Source organism: Lepidochelys kempii, chromosome 14 (assembly GCF_965140285.1).
Source record: "Lepidochelys kempii isolate rLepKem1 chromosome 14, rLepKem1.hap1, whole genome shotgun sequence".
In the NCBI taxonomy this organism is placed as follows: domain Eukaryota; kingdom Metazoa; phylum Chordata; order Testudines; family Cheloniidae; genus Lepidochelys; species Lepidochelys kempii.
The window spans coordinates 44,250,052-44,269,415 of NC_136393.1; the positions used below are offsets into that span (position 1 = coordinate 44,250,052).

At 51.6% G+C, this 19,364-nt stretch overlaps 2 protein-coding genes across 3 annotated transcripts in view; one reads left to right on the forward strand and one right to left on the reverse strand.

The window, feature by feature from the left end:
- Positions 1 to 19,364, reverse strand: part of LOC140898034 (uncharacterized) — a 302,273-nt gene that overhangs the window by 251,632 nt on the left and 31,277 nt on the right. The gene's annotated exons all lie outside the window — the stretch shown is intronic.
- LOC140898027 (uncharacterized) lies at positions 9,711 to 19,102 on the forward strand. The gene is given in 6 exon segments (XM_073311410.2): positions 9,711 to 10,493; positions 14,468 to 14,555; positions 15,101 to 15,227; positions 15,734 to 15,847; positions 16,159 to 18,682; positions 18,684 to 19,102. Coding segments are annotated over 6 exon segments (3,261 nt in total). The 5' UTR covers positions 9,711 to 10,176; the 3' UTR covers positions 18,775 to 19,102.

The following is a 19,364-nucleotide window of genomic DNA, read 5'->3' on the forward strand; positions in this document are numbered from 1 at the left end:
CCAATTTAAATTTTCACAGTTGTGGGAAATTCTGGGGGGATCAGACAATATTTTGGTCAGGCCAGAACTAATTAATGACACTTGACACTGAGATTCAAAAAGTTGAAGCTTTAGAACCGTTAAAATTGTCTGTGAGGAGCTAAATCTCCTCCCTCCCGCAGCAGCTCCCCCAGGGCAATGACCCAGAGCCTCCCCCACCACCACAGGGACGGAGGCTGAGAGTCCATCTGCTGGCGGCTCAGGGGCCTGTGGAATGTGCTGGGATCTCAGCCTGGGCCCTAGGGGGCAGGTGACCCTGTCACACAACCACGCCCAGCAAGGCCTGCTCCCATTTTCTCCCTGTTTGTCCGTCCCGGCAGAGAGACCAGGGACTGCAGGGAGACCAAGCTCCCGTCCCCCACGTGAGGGCTGGGACCCAATGCCCGAGGGCAGCCGATGTGAGGGGAGCTCGCACTAGGGGCCTGCAGGGTACGTGGTGTGGGATAAACAGAGACCTCTCAGGCCACTTGCCCATTGCGGCTGCAGGAGGGGATGTGGGGACAGACGGAGGAGGCCTGGGGCAGTCTGGGAAGCCGCCATCGGGGACACGGCGAGGGAATTCAGCTGTGGCGGGGAAGCCGTGCTGCGCAGAGATGCTGCTGCGGATGCAGCTAGTTACCCGGGTCCAGCGCCGCAGCAGGTTAACAACGTGCTTACTAGACGTTGCAGCTCAGCGGAGTGAAGTGCTGCCCTTTTGCTGGTCTCCGCGCGGCTTGAGATTTGCAGGCATCCCTCAAACACCTTTCCCCTGCTGCTGTCTCAGGTACCTGAGTCTTCACTCAGCGTTGCAGAGCAGAGCAGATTCAGTGCTTTGGTACAGGGTTACGGAAAGGAAAGAGACTGGCATGGTACATATAGTACCTGTAATTTCTGTCCCCTGGCTGTCAGATGCACCGTGTGCAGCTGGTTACTTAGAGACATTCAGTCAGACAGCTGCGGTGGCCTTTTTCTGCTCTGCCCCTTTCGCAGTAAATGGTGGCTGTAACTTTCCCCACTCCGGTCCCTTTGGCATCACTGGGATGCTGAGACCTTTCAGGATCAGGACACCGAATCGTAAGCTTTCTAGGTCTATTTGCTCAGCATCTGCTTAGAGCTCAGCACCCTGGGGCCCTCATCCTCCACAGACTGTAATGCGAAGAGACACACAGGCATTGTATAGATGGGGAAACTGAGGCGGGGAGAGGGCTGGTTCAATGGGCCCCCTATTCACTGGCTGCAAGGGCCAATGCAGACCTGAGCAGCAGCTTGGCGAGTCCTGAGCTCCAGCCAGAGCTGCATCCCTGGTTTAATGGTCCTAAGGGGCTTTGCCAGGGTGCAGAGTACAAGAGATGCAGCTTCACCCTGGCCACACCCCTCTGTCCCTTTCCTCCCCTTCCTCCTCCAGCCTGTCCATGCCCCATCCCCACTCCCTCCCGCCCCTCCCAGGAGCACTCCCTGTGCCTGCAGCTGCTGGGGAGGAGGCACAAACAGCCACTCTAGCCGGCACAGGAGCCAGAGCACAATGATGGGCTGGGTCCAAATCGCAAGAATGTCTTTTGATTTAGGGTCCAAATTTGGGGACTGAGCTAAGTGCTGAGGGGCTGGTTCTCCAAGGGGCTGGGCACCGGCAGCGCCCACTGACTCCGGCTGCAGCTGCGAATGCGGGTGGAACACGTGCCCTGAAGTCCTGTGTTTCGAGGAGATAAACTGAGACACCCCAAATTAGGCCACTGTTGTAAATTTAGGCCTCACGGACTTGTCCATTAACAGCAGTACGTGGGCTAAGTCTCACTGTATGTTGCTGTTTATACTAGGTCACTGCTCGGTCCCACGTTTGTAAGCAGCAGAGGTGCTGACCTCATGGGTCCTCCAGAGCTCAAACACCCACGGAAAAAATACAGGGGGAGCTCAGCACCCACCAGCCACAGCTGTTCTGCGGGGCTGCCAATGAGCTGTTTGGTGGCTGGGGGAGGTGCCTGGGGGAGGGCGGAGAGCAGCGAGCTGCAGATTGGCTCCGGCTTCGGGGCGGGGTTGGAGCAGGGGTGGGAAGAGGCAGACAGAGGGCAAGGCGTTAGGGGAGGAGGCAGAGTGGGGGTGGGAAGAGGCGGAGTGAGGGCAGGGCCTCAGGGATGGGCATAGTGGGGGTGTGGCCTCAGGGTGTAGCGGGGGTGAAGCACTCCCAGGGAAAAATAAAAGTCAGCGCCGATGGTAAGCAGAGAGCTAGCAGTGTAAGGCCCATATTATATCCCCAGTGTCTACAGGCAGCCAGTACCCCAGGGATGTAACAAGTTCATAATCTTTCCCACGGGATGGGTAAACCCACCGTTTTGTTCACAGGGCGAGAACCTCAAGGTTAACTTGAACAAAGTGAAAGTAGCGGAAATGTGGCTCCTGTCCACACTGTGCTGAGGTGCCCTGGGGAGATGTGGCTTTCACCTCGTGGCCAAGCCCCTGCCCAGTCTCAAGAAGTGTGAGGGGCACTGAGAAGGAGCCACGTGCCTGGTCGAGGTGCCTCTGACGTCCTAGAGGGGAAAAAGAGAGAAAAGAGCGCTCGGTCTAATATGTCTCACAGTGGGGCCCCTGATGGGGCTGTCGGACTCTGGGATACGGGGCGATGGCTCTGTGCATGGTAAGTTTAGATCCTCCTTTCAGCAAATGCAGAATGGGGGAAGGGATCAGAGTTTGCAGCAACATCAGGGGATGAGATTTCAGCAAACCATGTGCTGGCAGTTGCAGAATCCAATCCGTGAAAGGCCCCAGCCCAGCAGACCACCTGGATACATGTGTTATCCGTGCAGTTCTCAGCACACTGGGGAGTTCTGCATAAAAATGGCTGGCTGGGTCTGGCCCACTGAACTCAAGGCCAGCACCAGCCTCTGACAGCCCTGACAACGCTGAGTGCAGGAATGAGAATCAGCCAGTGGCTCCCTAAGGGGTCTGCGGATAAACCAACCTGTCCTGGGAATGGAAAGGGGGAGGCAGCCAAAGACTAGTCAGGGACAGTAAATACTGCAGGGAAAGAATTAGGGAACACAAGCAAACCAGAGAAACGGTAACCGGCAGGCATCAACAAGGATCAGAAGGGATTTTACAAACACCGGAAATCGAGACCCTGCCCTGGCCCCAAAGCCATGGATTCTCTGAGTGAATGGGGCTTTTCATCTCTAACATCTGCACGTCTGTAACTCTGCTAAGAACAATAATAATTCCCGTCTCTGCCATGCACACACTGAGTTACGCTGTGATCTCTGAGTGCCGGACTCCAGCGCCCAGGATTCAGGAGCTGTCCTGTCTCTGTGCAGGGGTCTGGGTGGCTGGAACAGTCTCACCTACAGGAATTCACTCGCTGGCTGCTGGCCCTGCCCCTGCAGCTCACTGATCAGCTTGTTGAGACAAGATATTGGCTTGGAAAAGTTGGTGGCATTTTCACTTAATTTCTTCCCAATCTCCCTGTCCAGTTCCCCCAGCTGGGCCAGCAGAAATTGCTCTTGGTCCTGGTTTCAGAGTAACAGCCGTGTTAGTCTGTATTCGCAAAAAGAAAAGGAGTACTTGTGGCACCTTAGAGACTAACCAATTATTGGAGCATAAGTATGCATCCGATGAAGTGAGCTGTAGCTCACGAAAGCTTATGCTCAAATAAATTGGTTAGTCTCTAAGGTGCCACAAGTCCTCCTTTTCCTCTTGGTCCTGGATATTCCAGCCCAGAGAGTCAAAATGAGAAACAATTTCCTGCCTCTAAGCTTCTGTCTTTCCCTGTGATGGCAGGTCACGGACATGTGGAGACTCATGGGCCATTTCATCACCCTCCTCCTCCCCTAACACGTACATAGCACTTCTCATTTGTAGAGCTCAAGCACTTTACAGTGAAGGTCAGTGACGTTCTCCCCATTTCACAGATGGGAAACTGAGGCACGGCGCAGTGAAGACCCAGATCCCCAGTGGGACTTAGGTGGCTAAAGCCCAGGTTTCGACCCCTGACTCCCAGAATTAGGTGCCACTGAAATCCAGAAAACCTCTGCCTGGCTGCCTCTAACTCTGCAGGGGCCTCAACTCACTCAGCACCATTTCGATGGGAAAATTTCCCAAGGTTCCTGAATTTCTGCTTCTGGGCCTGGGCCCTGCTGCCTCCTTCTCGGCGTCCAGACACCTGCCTCACGTCTAAACCCCAGAAGGAGCCTCCAAGCAGAAGGCTGGCAGTGGAAAGCCTCTCTTGCCCGTGGGGCCCAATCCTGTAGCAATGCCCTGAGCACCCCTTTTGGATCAGGGCTCAGACAAAACCCAGAGGAGGTGCTGGCAGAGGCTCCTTTATAACATAGAGCCCAGTGGTTAGGACACTTGCCTGGCGTCTGGGAGACTCAAGTTCTACTCCCTGCTCTGCCTGACGGGGAGGAAGGGTTTGAACACAGGTCTCCCACGGCTCAGGTGACTGCCCTAACCACAGGGGTCTGGGATATTCTGATGTGAGGCTCCCACAACCTTTTCTGATCAAGCTGCTTCACATTGGCTAAATAATTAAATAGCCCCTGAGTCAGAGCGAGGGGGTGCAATGAGTCTATAGCAGGGGTGGGCAAACTTTTTGGCCTGAGGGCCACACATGTATGGAGGGGCAGGTAGGGAAGGCTGGGGGAGGCTGTGCTTCCCCAGCCAGGCGTGACCCGGCCCCTGCCCCCTATCCAAGCCCGCCCCTCTCCCTGCCCCTTGATTGACCCCCGGATCTCCCACCTCCTGTCCACTCCCCTTGCCCCCTCACTACCCCCTGGGACTGCCACCCCCATCCAAACCCCCTGCTCCCTGTCTGCCCCCCTGGGACCCCCAACCCCATCTAATCCCCCCCCCGCTCCCTGCCATGCCCTGGGAGCCCGCCCCCATCCAACTATCCAAATTTTGTTTCTGGTTTTCATGTTGCAATTTTAGTTTTTCCAATTCCTGTTCCAAATTTTCCTTTTCATACTCACAGGCATGGTGCTTTTCTGTGAGCTTATTTACAGCCTGAGACATAGCACAGGTGACTCGTGCTGCTGTTTGGACTTTCTTGGGAAAATAGCCCTGTTGATTCCCCAACAAGAAGTTGTCCAAACCTTTCTTGTGCAGTGTAGAGACTGCAGCAGTCACACATGGATCAGACCCCAAGCTTTTAAACACCTGTCTTAACAAGCACTCATCAACCATAGCTGGAGGCCTCAGGGTGTCCCCCTTCTTCTCAGGAGTAAACCCACCTTGCTCGCACTTGCAGAACATCATAGACTTGAAGATAACACGAATTCAACTCCATGTGCCTATGTATTTTCCTCTCTCCCAATAATCTGATCCCAATCTGATCCAATCCTCAATTCCTCGGCCACTGAGTCTAATATCTTAAGACAAGAATTTAGCTTATCCAACCAGTTCAGAAACAGTTGACTTAGTCACTGGCACGGTCACCATCCTCGGCTACAAAATATTGAAATGGATCTTTAACGACTGACAGCTGGGCAGAATGTTCCCGGTACCCGTCAACAAGTCAGAATCAGTAGACTCCATGCAAAACAGTTTATTTGAGAAAGAATCACAGACGCAGTATAAGGTTATCTAATGCACGTCTCCCTAGTGAGCCTCAATTCCCCAAGCACAAACCCTCAGTATTTATACTGGCCCCACACAGTATTCTGATTGGCTAGCAAAGCGGGTATAACTATCAATCTAGATGAGAATTTATCTCTTTCATTGTCTTCTATTCTCAGTCACCTGATCTATCAAGGATTCCCCCGAGGCAGTGGTTTTCAAAGGAGTCATATGCCCTGTGGACATTTTATTACTAATTTTCTCCTAATTAATACTTTGGAAGGGACTGCAGAAGGGGTACCAACCAGACATCACCCCACGTTGGTGCTCTCATCAATCATTCACTCAAGCTGTCAGTTAAATGCCTTCCAAAGGGGTCATTTTGCCCCGGGTCAGCTTGTGCCAAGCTCACTGATCTTGTGTCTATACATTTTCTTTACCTAGTGAGCCGGCATATTGACTGACAAAGGTCGGTAACAGAACAGATACGCAGAATAGAGAATTTCCACTTTAACCGTTTGAAACTAAGGAGGCCCTGCTCCCAGAATCCTCTAGCAAATTCAAACATGTCAAGCCGTACCACATTCATGTTCACCACATTCATTAATAAGAAGCACAGTAATTCATAATAATTCAGCACCGTCCCAACACCCTGGACAGTGAATCTCCTTGTTTCCACCCCTGTCTCAGTGCGAGGGAGTCGTGCTTCTCCTTCAATGGGTGTCAGTTCCCTGTCACTCCCAGCCTTTTACCTCCCCACAAAAACTCATCAGGGCTCTGCCAGTCCTAACTTTGCCTTGCAGATTAACACTGGGCACAACCTTGTCTCCAGCCCCTGTGATGTGTCCTTCTGTAGTGGCCACCCCGTCTCCACTGGACACTCAGACATTCCCAAGTAGGCCATCGGGACAACACCAGCTTCTTTGATTCATCTGAGGATCAGTGCCAACAGAACATCACAGCACTGAGATGTATTTTTAGTGAAAACAAACAGGAGTTTATTAGTTAAGATTGAAGAGATAGTGAGCGAAGCAGTAAGACCAACAGGTTACAAACCAATCATCAGGTATAACAGGATTCAGATAGGCCGAGTTTAACTTTAACAGGTAAAATCCATGGCTAAAGCATTCTCCTAGGGCCACCAGCCACCACTGATGAAATCCCCCTTTTCATAAATGCAAAGCATGCTCTCCTTTTGGCTTCCTGAAGGACTGCAGGGTGCTGTTCTTGTCCCCCAGTTATAGTCCAGTAAACCGCTGAAGTGATCCCCCCACCATTGTCTGTTCTCCAGTGTGCTCTTTCTGTTGGTCCTATATTCCAGTGGCTCTCAGCCTTTCCCCACCATGGTACCTCTTTCAGGAGTCTGATCTGTCTTGCCTCCTTGGCTCACTGAAAAATGACGTGCTTCCAAAATCTGACAGAAAAAGACAAAAGTGTCACAGCTACTATTAGTGAAAAATTACTTCCTTTCTCTTTTTTATCATATAATTTTAACAAAGAAATCAATTGGAATGAGGGATTTCAAGTGATTAAAAAAATTAATCCTGATTAATCACATGATTATTTGAACTGTTAAACAATAATAGAATACCATTTCTCTAAATATTTTTGGATGTTGTCTCCATTTGCAAATATATTGATTTGAATTACAACACAGAATACAAAGTCTCCAGTGCTCACTTTATTTTTTATTACGAGTATTTGCCTGTAAACCCCCCCAAAAGAAATAGTATTTTTCAATTCACCTATTACAAGTAGTGTAGCTCAATCCCTTTATCATGAAAGTTGGACTTACAAATGTAGAATTATGTAAAAAATACCTGCATTCAAAAAATAAATAAATAAATTAAATAAAACAATGTACAATTTCAGAGCCTGTAAGTCCACTCAGTTCTACTTCTTGTTCAGCCAATCGCTTCGACAAACAAGTTTGTTTCCATTTGCAGGAGGTAATGCGGCAAGTGAGACGAGGCAATCTGATGACACGGTTGCAGCCGGAGTCGCAAGATATTTACATGCCAGATGTGCTAAAGATTCCTCTGTCCCTTCATGCTTCAACCACCGTTGCTTAACGTCCCTTCCCCTGGCCTGTTATACCTGCTGCCCATGCTCAGACCAGAGCTGATCATTCTTCAGCTTTTTAGCCTCTTCTAGGTTCTGTGGGGAAAATTTTTCATCTGCCAGTAGGGTTCCCAACTCTCCTGGACTGGACGCCATTTGTGGCAATGGCGTCTGGTCCGGGAGAGTTGGAAACCTTATCTGCCAGAGAAATCCCCTCTGGCTGGCATTTCCCATTTGCCTGCCTCCTGCCGAAGGAGAGTCAATTGGCTTCACCCACGGACATAGCTGCTATCTCCCATTGGGGTGGATTAATTACCTCTCCCGCTGGTGCAGTACAGACAACTGCTCCCTGTAGGAATGGTGCCACTGACCTTCACCCTACTCTTACTAAGCATAAGATTGTGCTGACTGCTTTATACAGGGGTTAAAAAGAGGCAAAGGGGGCAAATCAGAGAAGGGGGGCAGCTAGGGTCTGATCAGGGGGGAAAATTGACTGGTCGGGGGGGTCATGAACCTGACAAACACCTGCCAGGAATGGTCCAGATAATACTTAGTCCTGCCATGAGTGCAGGGGACAAACTGTTCTCTGTCATCATTTGTTCCGTCAGAGAGCAGTTGTTTTTCCAATAGCAGTTTCTTACAAACCTTTTACATATCTGCAACTGGTGCAGCTAGCACATTCCTACCGGGAACAGTTTCCTGTACGACACTCGCCAGTTCCCACTGTGTGCAGAGCAGGGGGGAAGCCAACCCTGCGGGGAGCTGAAAGACACCTGAAGAGGGGAAGGGGGTGTAGAAAACGTGGGATTGTGGCGGGGGGGATGAAGGACGGCTCAGGGGCAGGAGGGGGATGGAGTGGGCAGGGCAGGGGGCATGGGGTAACGCAGGGGAATAGAGAAGACTTATGGGCCAGACGGGAACAGAGCTGCAATAGAAGGAAACTGGTGGGGGGGGTCACTGAGAGGGGAAGGAGGGATGTCAGGCTGGGGGAAGCTGGGAGTAGACTGTGAGAGCAAGAGCAGACTGGCTGGAGGAGGGAGGGAAAGAGGGTGGGGTCAGGGAGAAGGAGAGGGAAAGATACAATGGCAGCTCCTCACCCCATGGGGCAGGAGAGGGGGAGGGGCATTCTTTTACTGCAAATAGTCAGGGAAGCTTTGGGGGTAGGTGGAGGTTTCTGCCTAAGGGCTCTGAAGCTACAAGGCAGGTGTCCAGACTAGGGATGAAAATAGCATTTTACAAAAGTAACCGTTTCAACTATTAAAATTGTATTGGTTACACGTTAAAGGAATTCACAACATAGGCCCCCGCCCAGGATACTGGCTCTCGCCCCCACCCGGCATCCCTGCTGCCACCATGACTGGTTTAGCCGTGCAAAGCACAGGCAGACAGGCTGGAATTGCTCTGGGCCCAGTGGAATGATTTTTAGAGAAGGGGTGCGGTGTCCCCCCTTATCCCTCTCTGTGCCCCCCCATCCCATTGAGGTGGGGCCGGGAGTAGGGCCATGGCTTCGGGGGGGGGGTCGGGATGCAGACAGGGGTAAGGGGCCTGACGCTGGACGCGGAAGGTGATGAAGTCATCCCTGCAGTACTGTCATTTCCTCCCCCCATGGGGTGTCCCGGTCCATGGCCTGCACCCCGTGGAACCCTGGGGGAGGGCAGGGACAGAACTAGGTTAGCAGCCAGAAGTGCTCAAAGATCAGGAGTCTCCCCCATCCCCATCAGCTGACAGAGATTACCAAAGGGGGGGGGGCTTTTTATTTGTCCTCTGGATTTGCTCCTTTCTGAGGACGCTGGGAAGAAAGGTCCTGTCACCGAGAGCCTGAGGGCGTGTGGCCACCGCCAGAGCACGGGTCTAACCCGCAGCATCCCTGCAGCACAGCCAGGGCCTGGGCAGGAGGCCTGGGACGTGGGAGGGACAGACTGTGAACTGCCCTGGCATCCCAGAGACCCTGGTTGTGCTTCCCCAGGGCCCACAGAGTGGGGCTAAGTGTTTTCCTTTCACCTTTCCCATTGCTTCCTGATTTCTTTTATTAGCTGCTGTTTAATAAATTGCATTTGTTCCGGGGTATAGACAATGGTCAGGGAAGAGGCCAGAGAAGCATCCAGAGTGGAGAAAGTACCCAGAGTGGGGACGCTTTAGCCCGTGTCCTGAGTGGTCACAACCAGGTTGGGGGGGGCCGAGCCCCACAGGAAGCCAGGGCCCAGCCTTGTCAGGGTTATAAGGACTTTGCTACACAGGAGAGTGGAAGGGGAGCCCTCAAGGTGAGGCAGGCTCTGGGTGAGGGAAGAGGGAGCAAGGACTCAGATCCTTCTGCTATTTGATTCCACCAGGGCAGTGTTTAAGTCAGGAAAGTTCCCCACAGTAAGGGGTCCATTTCTCTGCCTACCTCTGTGCATGTTTACTGGTTTCCCCGAAAGTGCATTAACTAATTTAGGGAAAAATGTCAGATCCTCCACCAGTGAGAGTTGCTGTCCGCTGAGAACCCCTGGGCTCGATGCTCAGGACGGGCCCTTCTGAACTTCGAGCCTGTGAGTGTAACAGGAGCCGGGCACAGGGATGCTGCAGCGCGGTGGGTTGATCGCTAGGACCCAGGAGCGGCTGGGGGGCGGCTCTGAGGGGAGCGATCGCGGGGCTCAGCCCGGCCCAGGAAGTGACTCGCAGCCGCTGCGGGGACTCTGGCTCCCGGCGAGATCCCCGAGCCCCGGCGGCTGGTGCTGGGAGCCCGGAGCCCGGGCTGCAGCCGGGAGAGGGGAACCTCCAGCCGGGCCCTGCCCGCTGCTCCCCGGGAGCCTCTCCCAGGGCAGAGCCCCCAGCCCGGCCAGGGCCCCTTCCCGGCCCGGCCCCTGCCCCGGGGGGCCCCGCTCGGAGGGAAGGTAAGAGAGACCCGCCCCCCCCCGGCACCCCCGGGCTGCAGGGGGCGGGTTTGGCCCCGGGCTGCTCCCCGCGGAGCTGGCTGCGATTCCCTGCCCCGGGCCCGGGAAAGCTGCCGACAGCCCCCGGTGTGTGCGGGGCGGGGGCAGGATCACGTTACCCCCTCCACCCGCAATCTGCCTTTTTGTTTCCCTGCCCTGGCCGGGCTGGTGTGGACGGGGGCTGCAGATCAGGGAGATGTGAGGGGGGCAAATAGGGAGGGGCAGAAGGGGGGCCGGGGCCAAACTGAATTACAGTATTCTTGTCAGCAAGTTAAGGAAGTATGGGCTGGATGAATGCACTATAAGGTGGGTAGAAAGTTGGCTAGATTGTCGGGCTCAACGGGTAGTGATCAATGGCTCCATGTCTAGTTGGCAGCTGGTATCAAGTGGGGTGCCTCAAGGGTCGGTCCTGGGGTCGGTTTTGTTCAATATCTTCATAAATGATCTGGAGGATGGTGTGGATTGCACTCTCAGCAAATTTGCGGATGATACTAAACTGGGAGGAGTGGTAGATACGCTGGAGGGGAGGGATAGGATACAGAAGGACCTAGACAAATTGGAGGATTGGGCCAAAAGAAATCTGATGAGGTTCAATAAGGATAAGTGCAAGGTCCTGCACTTAGGATGGAAGAATCCAATGCACCGCTACAGACTAGGGACCGAATGGCTAGGGAAAAGGACCTAGGGGTGACAGTGGACGAGAAGCTGGATATGAGTCAGCAGTGTGCCCTTGTTGCCAAGAAGGCCAATGGCATTTTGGGATGTATAAGTAGGGGCATAGCCAGCAGATCGAGGGACGTGATCGTTCCCCTCTATTCGACATTGGTGAGGCCTCATCTGGAGTACTGTGTCCAGTTTTGGGCCCCACACTACAAGAAGGATGTGGATAAATTGGAGAGAGTCCAGCGAAGGGCAACAAAAATGATTAGGGGTCTAGAACACATGACTTATGAGGAGAGGCTGAGGGAGCTGGGATTGTTTAGCCTGCAGAAGAGAAGAATGAGGGGGGATTTGATAGCTGCTTTCAACTACCTGAAAGGGGGTTCCAAAGAGGATGGATCTAGACTGTTCTCAATGGTAGCAGATGACAGAACGAGGAGTAATGGTCTCAAGTTGCAGTGGGGGAGGTTTAGATTGGATATTAGGAAAAACTTTTTCACTAAGAGGGTGGTGAAACACTGGAATGCGTTACCTAGGGAGGTGGTAGAATCTCCTTCCTTAGAGGTTTTTAAGGTCAGGCTTGACAAAGCCCTGGCTGGGATGATTTAACTGGGAATTGGTCCTGCTTCGAGCAGGGGTTTGGACTAGATTACCTTCAGGGGTCCCTTCCAACCCTGATATTCTATGATTCTATGATTCAGGGTGGAGGCCCCAGCTGGGGGTCGGGGAGGGAGCGGGGCCCAGGGGCACAATCGGGGGGGGGGGGGGCAGCACAGGCTCTGGATCTGGGCTGGCGGGGCCCTGATGCACCCCCTGGCTTGAAGGGGTTTCCATCCTATCCAGGCTTTACAGTTTGGTTCAATGGCTCTCAGCCCCCCTGTTATAAATATAAAGGGAAGGGAAACCACTTTTCTGTACACAGTGCTATAAAATCCCTCCTGGCCAAAGGCAACATCCTGTTACCTGTGAAGGGTTCAGAAGCTCAGCTAACCTGGCTGGCACCTGACCCAAAGGACCAATAAGGGGAAAAGATACTTTCAAATCTTGGGGGGGGGGGGGGAGGCTTTTGTTTGTGCTCTTTGTTTACATGGTTGTTCTCTCTTGGGACTGAGAGAGGCCAGACAGAAATCCATCTTCTCCAACCCATCCTAATCCAAGTCTCCAATTTTGCAACCAGTATAAGTACAGGCAAGGCGGATTCGTTTATCTTTTGTTTTATGTGAATTTTCCCTGTGTTAAGAGGGGGGTTTATTCCTGTTTTCTGTAACTTTAAGGTTTTGCCCAGAGGGGGATCCTCTGTGTTTTGAATCTGAATGCCCTGTAAAGTATTTTCCATCCTGATTTTACAGAGATGAGTTTTACCGCTCTTTTTTTTTTTTTAAATAAAATCCTTTTTTTAAGAACCTGACTGATTTTTACATTCTTCCAAGATCCAGGGGTTTGGGTCTTTGATGATTTTGTAACCAATTGGTTAGGATATTATTCTCAAGCCTCCCCAGGAAAGGGGGTGTGTAGGGTTTGGGGGGGCTATTTTGGGGGGAAGACGTCTCCAAGTGGTCTCTTTCCCTGTTCTTTGTTTAAAACATTTGGTGGTGCCAGCATACTGTTCAAGCACAAGGCAAAGTTGGTACCTTGGGGAAGTTTTTAACCTAAGCTGATAAGAATAAGCTTAGGGGGTCTTTCATGTGGGTCCCCACTTCTGTACCCTAGAGTTCAGAGTGGGGAAGGAACCTTGACACCCCACTGTACAGATTGTTTCAGCCCCCCTGCCTGGGACTAGGAGCTGGGAAGAAGAACGAGGTACAGCTGGTGGGGGATGAATCTAGGGCTGGGGGAGGCAAGTCCCCCTCCCACTGTAGGGGCAGGACCCCAGACCCTGAGCACCCCCAACATCTCCCCCGACCTGCTGAGCATGTGGCCCCAGCCTTCCCGGTCCTGGGGCCCAGGGAGGGCACATGGCCCCAGCCTGAACCCCCGGGGGCAGCCTAAGGAGAAGCCTGACATGCTCCTCACAGGGGCCGTGCACCCCACCTCCGCAGTCAGCTGTGACTCTCAGCCAGCTTGGAAAACAGAAGGGTTTATTGGTCGCTGAGAAAACCGTGTGGAACAGAGCTTCTTAGCACAGAAATCAGGAGCATTCAGCAAAGTCCATCTTGGGGGGAATCCAGAGTCCCGAGCCCTGGGCTCTCCCCGCTGAGCCCCAAATCAGGAGACTGACCCACTTCCAGCCCCGCATCCTCAGAGACCTCAGGATACAGAATTTTGGCCATTCTCTGTGACCACGCAGCCACTCTGCAGTGACACCTGCCCTCTTGAGGTCTCCGCAGTAACCACTCACCTGTATCCCACCAGCTTGATAGTTGAGTAATACATGGGGAAACTGAGGCACTCACACATTATTCAGAGAAAAAATTAAGAACATTCCCCCTTCATCACACCCCTCTGAGACCAGCCCCAGGGGCACTTTTGCAGTGACTGGAACCACTCTGACTATACCAGCCCCTGAGCCTGAACCTCCAGGTGATGGAGAGACCTGGGGAAAGGGTTGGAGCTAGGCAGGGAAATGACTCTGCACAAAGAGCTGATTTCAGGGACTGGCTGGTGAGTTTGGCCTAGAAGGGGAGGGGCTCCCTGTGTCTGTGAGTCCCAGAGCTCCTGCCCTCAGTGACACAGCCAGCTTCAAACCCCTGTTACCAGTGTCAGTGGCTGAGCTGCCTAATGAGAGCAAAGGGCTATGGTAATGGGACAGTCACCTGTTCTCCCAGGTTGAGGGAAGAAGATAAAAAGGGAGAGCGGAGAGACTTGAAGGGCAGCAGCAGCAAGAAGTGGGGAGGGAGGTTCCCAGCCCTGCCCAGATCCATTCCCTGCACCCTCGGGGCAGTCCGATCTCCTGGGAACAAGAGCAGGAGCTGAGAGAGGAAAAGCCAGTTGCTCGCTCTGCTGAGCACCGCACTACGGAGGGAGACGGGAGAGAGCTAGAGGGGGTCACAATACACTGTAGGGCGATACCCTGAAGTGACTCCTTTGATCTGCTCTTTTTCCAGCGTTTCGCTTGGAGATACTGCTCTGGGGAGGTTTAGAAGGGACGTGCTGGGTTAGTTCTAAGCAGGGGGGGCTGGCCGGGGAGGTAATGAACTAACTGGGTTTGTTCCCAGCATGGCAGAGTCATAGAATCAGAGCGTCTGTCTGCAGGGAGAGAGCCTGGGGGGAATCGGGGAGTGACATGGACTCCAGCCCCTTATGAAACCTGCCCAATCTCCCTGCTCCTCCGACAGGCTGAGGAATTGTGTCCACGTTTCGCTTCAGATTGTCCCATCTTGCAGGGGACAGGGCAGGGAAATGGCTGTGATGGAGCCAGCTCAGGTAGGGGATTTTCAGGGGGCTTTTGGTGGTGGGGGAGGGGTAGTGTAAAGGGGTTAATCACCCGGGGTGGGACGGGGTGCGATAAACCTGCTGGAACGTGATCAACCTGGGTCTGATTTTCTGAAAAGGCCCATTGACGGGGGGAGGGAGGGGAAACAATCCCCCATTTCTGAACCAGGAAACACCCCCCTGGGCAGGGCTGGGAAAATGGACCAGACTCCCAGTGCTGGAGCCTGACCCACTGGCCAGAGGCTGCTGTGAAATACAAAGGGAAGCTGTCAAGGTTCCTGTCCCTGTCCGTGGCTCAGAGCTCTGCTTCCCGTCTCAGCCTATGGCTGGCAGGCGAGTGGGAAATGAGAAGACCCTGCCCCGCTCCGTGTGCTGGGGAGGACAAGGAGCTCTCACCTTCTCCCACCCCCTGAAGCCTCCCAGCTACTCTGAGCAGGGTGCGGGGAGGATTCTGCTTCTCTCTCCGTCCTACCCCATGACTAGTGGGATTGTGGCTGGGGCAGCAGGTGCTGAGTGGGGGATTCTTGTTGTTTCAGATGCTGGTGACCTTTGAGGAGGTGGCTGTGTATTTCACCCAGGGGCAGGGGGCTTTGCTGGACCCTGCTCAGAGAGCCCTCTACAGGGATGTCATGCAGGAGAACTACGAGACAGTGACCTCGCTGGGTAAGGGATTCCTGGCCCCTTGGTTATTGGAAACTGGGGAGGTCTGCGTGTCTGACACCGGTCAGGTTCTTCCCTCATCATGCTCCAATGAGAAGAGGGTGTCAAAACTTAAGGCACATACTGAATCATCCCCACCCAACCCCCCTATCTTGCAAGGTGGAGAAGCCGTGCATTGTCCTGTCTGTGTTGTTTCTCTGTCGCAAACAGAATCCCTCTTCTCCCCCCTCCTTGGGAACAGCTTCAGTCATGTGGAGGGCTCTGGGTTTGGCAGGTTTAGAAATAGGCAGGGGTTTAACACGAGAGCTGGGTGTGCATCACAATTGCCCTCACCTCCTCAGACGTCTGCCTCCCGCAAGGGGGTTAAGGGACCACATTCCTGTCCTCTTAGATTCCACATTCCCCAGCACAGCACTGGGACAGGTGTCACCCATGGAATATCCTTTCTGACAGATGCTCTCTCAATCCTCCACAAACCCTGATCTGGTCTGATTTCACTCCCTGTACAGGATTTCCCCTTCCCAAACCTGGCCTGATCACCCGGCTGGAACAAGGGGAAGAGCCGTGGGTGCCCGATCTCCAGGCCTGTGATGAAAGAGAGATCCCAAGAGGTGCCCACACAGGTGAGCGCTGACATACAAATCATGTGGTGAATGAAAGAAAAAGTTGAAAATCCCAAAAATGATATATTAGTAAGTGCCCTCAGTTCCTTCCTCATCTCACCCAGAGCAGGGCTGCAGGCAGCAGATTTCACTGACATCGCTTCCTGCGTGTCCTGTTCACTGCAGGAGTTTCCTTCCCAACTGGGAAGTGGAGGCAGAATCCAATTGCTCCATCTCTGCAGCTTTAGTATGTTGGGTTTTCCCTCAGTTCTATTCCTCTTAATTTCTCCTCAGCAGAATGACTCCTGTCTGCATTGTCTCTCTCCCTGCAGGTGATGAGAGAGTGAGTGAGAAGAAGGAGGGGAATCAACATCAGGAAATTCCTGGGCATGGGGAACCACAGGGGATTTTTGTGGGAAGAGCTGAAGGGAATTTTTCCCAGTGCTTGGCACAGGGAGAAGCCTGGGGAAATTGGCAGAGGTCAAAGAGGCTGCTGGGAAACCACTCAAGGGAGCAACTGGATGGATCTATTATATGTGGGGAAGGACACAGGGATCCCACAGCCCGGCAGACAACCCCCAAGGAAGACAAACGCTATGAATGCCTCGGTTATGGGAAAGGATTCATTCTGAGACCGGCGCTTCTTATGCTTCAGGCAATAAATACTGGAGAGAAAACACTTCAATGCTTGGACTGTGGGGAAAACTTCAATAAGCGCTCAGATCTTAATAACCATGGGAGAAGCCACATGGGAGAGAAACCCTCTGGGTGTCTTGAGAGCAGGAATTCTTTGAATTGGAAGTCAGCACTGATTACACATCAGCTAATCCACAGAGGAGAGAGACCCCACAAGTGCTTAGACTGTGGGAAAAAATTCGTTCGAAGGTCAGGCCTAATTAAACATCAGAAAATCCACACAGGAGAGAGACCCCATCAGTGTTTAGACTGTGGGAAAACTTTCATACAGAGGTCAGACCTTGTTAAACATCAAGCAGTCCACACTGGAGAGAGACCCCATAAGTGCTTAGAGTGTGGAAAAAGTTTCACAGAAAGGCCAACCCTTCTTAAACATCAGGTAATCCACACAGGAGAGAGACCCCATAAGTGCTTGGACTGTGGGAAAAGTTTCACATGGCGATCAGCCCTGGTTACACATCAGAGAATACACACGGGAGAGAGACCCCATAAGTGCTTAGACTGTGGGAAAAGTTTTATACAGAGGTCAAATCTACTTAATCATCAGGCAATCCACACTGGAGAGAGACCTCATAAGTGCTTAGACTGTGGAAAAAGTTTCACAGAAAGGCCAACCCTTCTTAAACATCAGCTAATCCACACAGGAGAAAGACCCCATAAGTGCTTAAACTGTGGAAAAAGTTTCACAGAAAGGTCAACCCTTCTTAAACATCAGGTAATCCACACAGGAGAGAGACCCCATAAGTGCTTGGACTGTGGGAAAAGTTTCACATGGAGATCAGCCCTGGTGACACATCAGAGAATACACACAGGAGAGAGACCCCATAAGTGCTTACACTGTGGAAAAAGTTTCACAGAAAGGCCAACCCTTCTTAAACATCAGGTAATCCACACAGGAGAGAGACCCCACAAGTGCTTAGACTGTGGGAAAAAATTCATACGGAGGTCAGGCCTAATTAAACATCAGAAAATCCACACAGGAGAGAGACCCCATCAGTGCTTAGAATGTGGGAAAAGTTTCATACAGAGGTCAGACCTTGTTAAACATCAAGCAGTCCACACCGGAGAGAAACCCCATAAGTGCTTAGACTGTGGAAAAAGTTTCACAGAAAGGCCAACCCTTCTTAAACATCAGGTAATCCACACAGGAGAGAGACCCCATAAGTGCTTGGACTGTGGGAAAAGTTTCACATGGAGATCTGCCCTGGTGACACATCAGAGAATACACACAGGAGAGAGACCCCATAAGTGCTTAGACTGTGGGAAAAGTTTCATACAGAGGTCAAACCTACTTAATCATCAGGCAACCCACACAGGAGAGAGACCTCATAAGTGCTTAGACTGTGGAAAAAGTTTCACAGAAAGGCCAACCCTTCTTAAACATCAGGTAATCCATACAGGAGAGAGACCCCATAAGTGCTTGGATTGTGGGAAAAGTTTCACATGGAGACCAGCCCTGGTTACACATCAGAGAATACACACAGGAGAGAGACCCCATAAGTGCTTACACTGTGGGAAAAGTTTCACAGAAAGGCCAACCCTTCTTAAACATCAGGTAATCCACACAGGAGAGAGACCCCACAAGTGCTTAGACTGTGGGAAAAAATTCATACGGAGGTCAGGCCTAATTAAACATCAGAAAATCCACACAGGAGAGAGACCCCATCAGTGCTTAGAATGTGGGAAAAGTTTCATACAGAGGTCAGACCTTGTTAAACATCAAGCAGTCCACACCGGAGAGAAACCCCATAAGTGCTTAGACTGTGGAAAAAGTTTCACAGAAAGGCCAACCCTTCTTAAACATCAGGTAATCCACACAGGAGAGAGACCCCATAAGTGCTTGGACTGTGGGAAAAGTTTCACATGGAGATCAGCCCTGGTGACACATCAGAGAATACACACAGGAGAGAGACCCTATAAGTGCTTAGACTGTGGGAAAAGTTTCATACAGAGGTCAAACCTACTTAATCATCAGGCAACCCACTCAGGAGAGAGACCTCATAAGTGCTTAGATTGTGGAAAAAGTTTCACAGAAAGGTCAACCCATCTTAAACATCAGCTAATCCACACAGGAGAGAGACCCCACAAGTGCTTAGACTCTGGGAAAAAATTGGTACGGAGATTTGGCCTAACTAAACATCAGAAAATCGACACAACAGATACCCCATCAGTGCTTAGACTGTGGGAAAAGTTTCATACAGAGGTCCCACCTTGTTAAACATCAAGCAATCCATACAAGATGGAGACCATAATACCATAAGACTCTGGGAAAGGTTTCAGAAACAGATCAGCCCTTCTAAACAACAGGCAGTCCACGCACAAGAGAGACCCCCGTAAGTGCTTTGACTTTGGAAAAATGTTTCAAATAGATGTTATCCCTTGTTTTACATCAGAGAATCCACACACAGGAGTAACCCCATAACTGCTTAGCCTGTGAAAGACCTTTGAAATGGAAGTCAGAACTTGTTTCAAATTAGGCAATCCACACAGGAGAGAGACCCCATAAATGTTTGGATCATGTGAAAAGTTTCACACAAAGATCAAATCTTATAACACTCAGAGGATCCACACAGGAGAGAGACCCCATCAGCACTGACTGGAAGAAGATAGTAGGGCTGTTGATTAATTGCTGTTAACTCGTGTGATTAATTCAAAAAAATCCATTGTGGTTAGAAAAATTAATCTCAGTGAATCACATTGTTAAACAATAGAATACCAGTTGAAATTTGTTAAATGTTTTTGGATGTTTTTCTATGTTTTCATATCTATTGATTTCTCTCACAACAAAGAATAGAAAGTGTACAGTGCTCACTTTATATTATTTTTGATTTCAAATATTTGT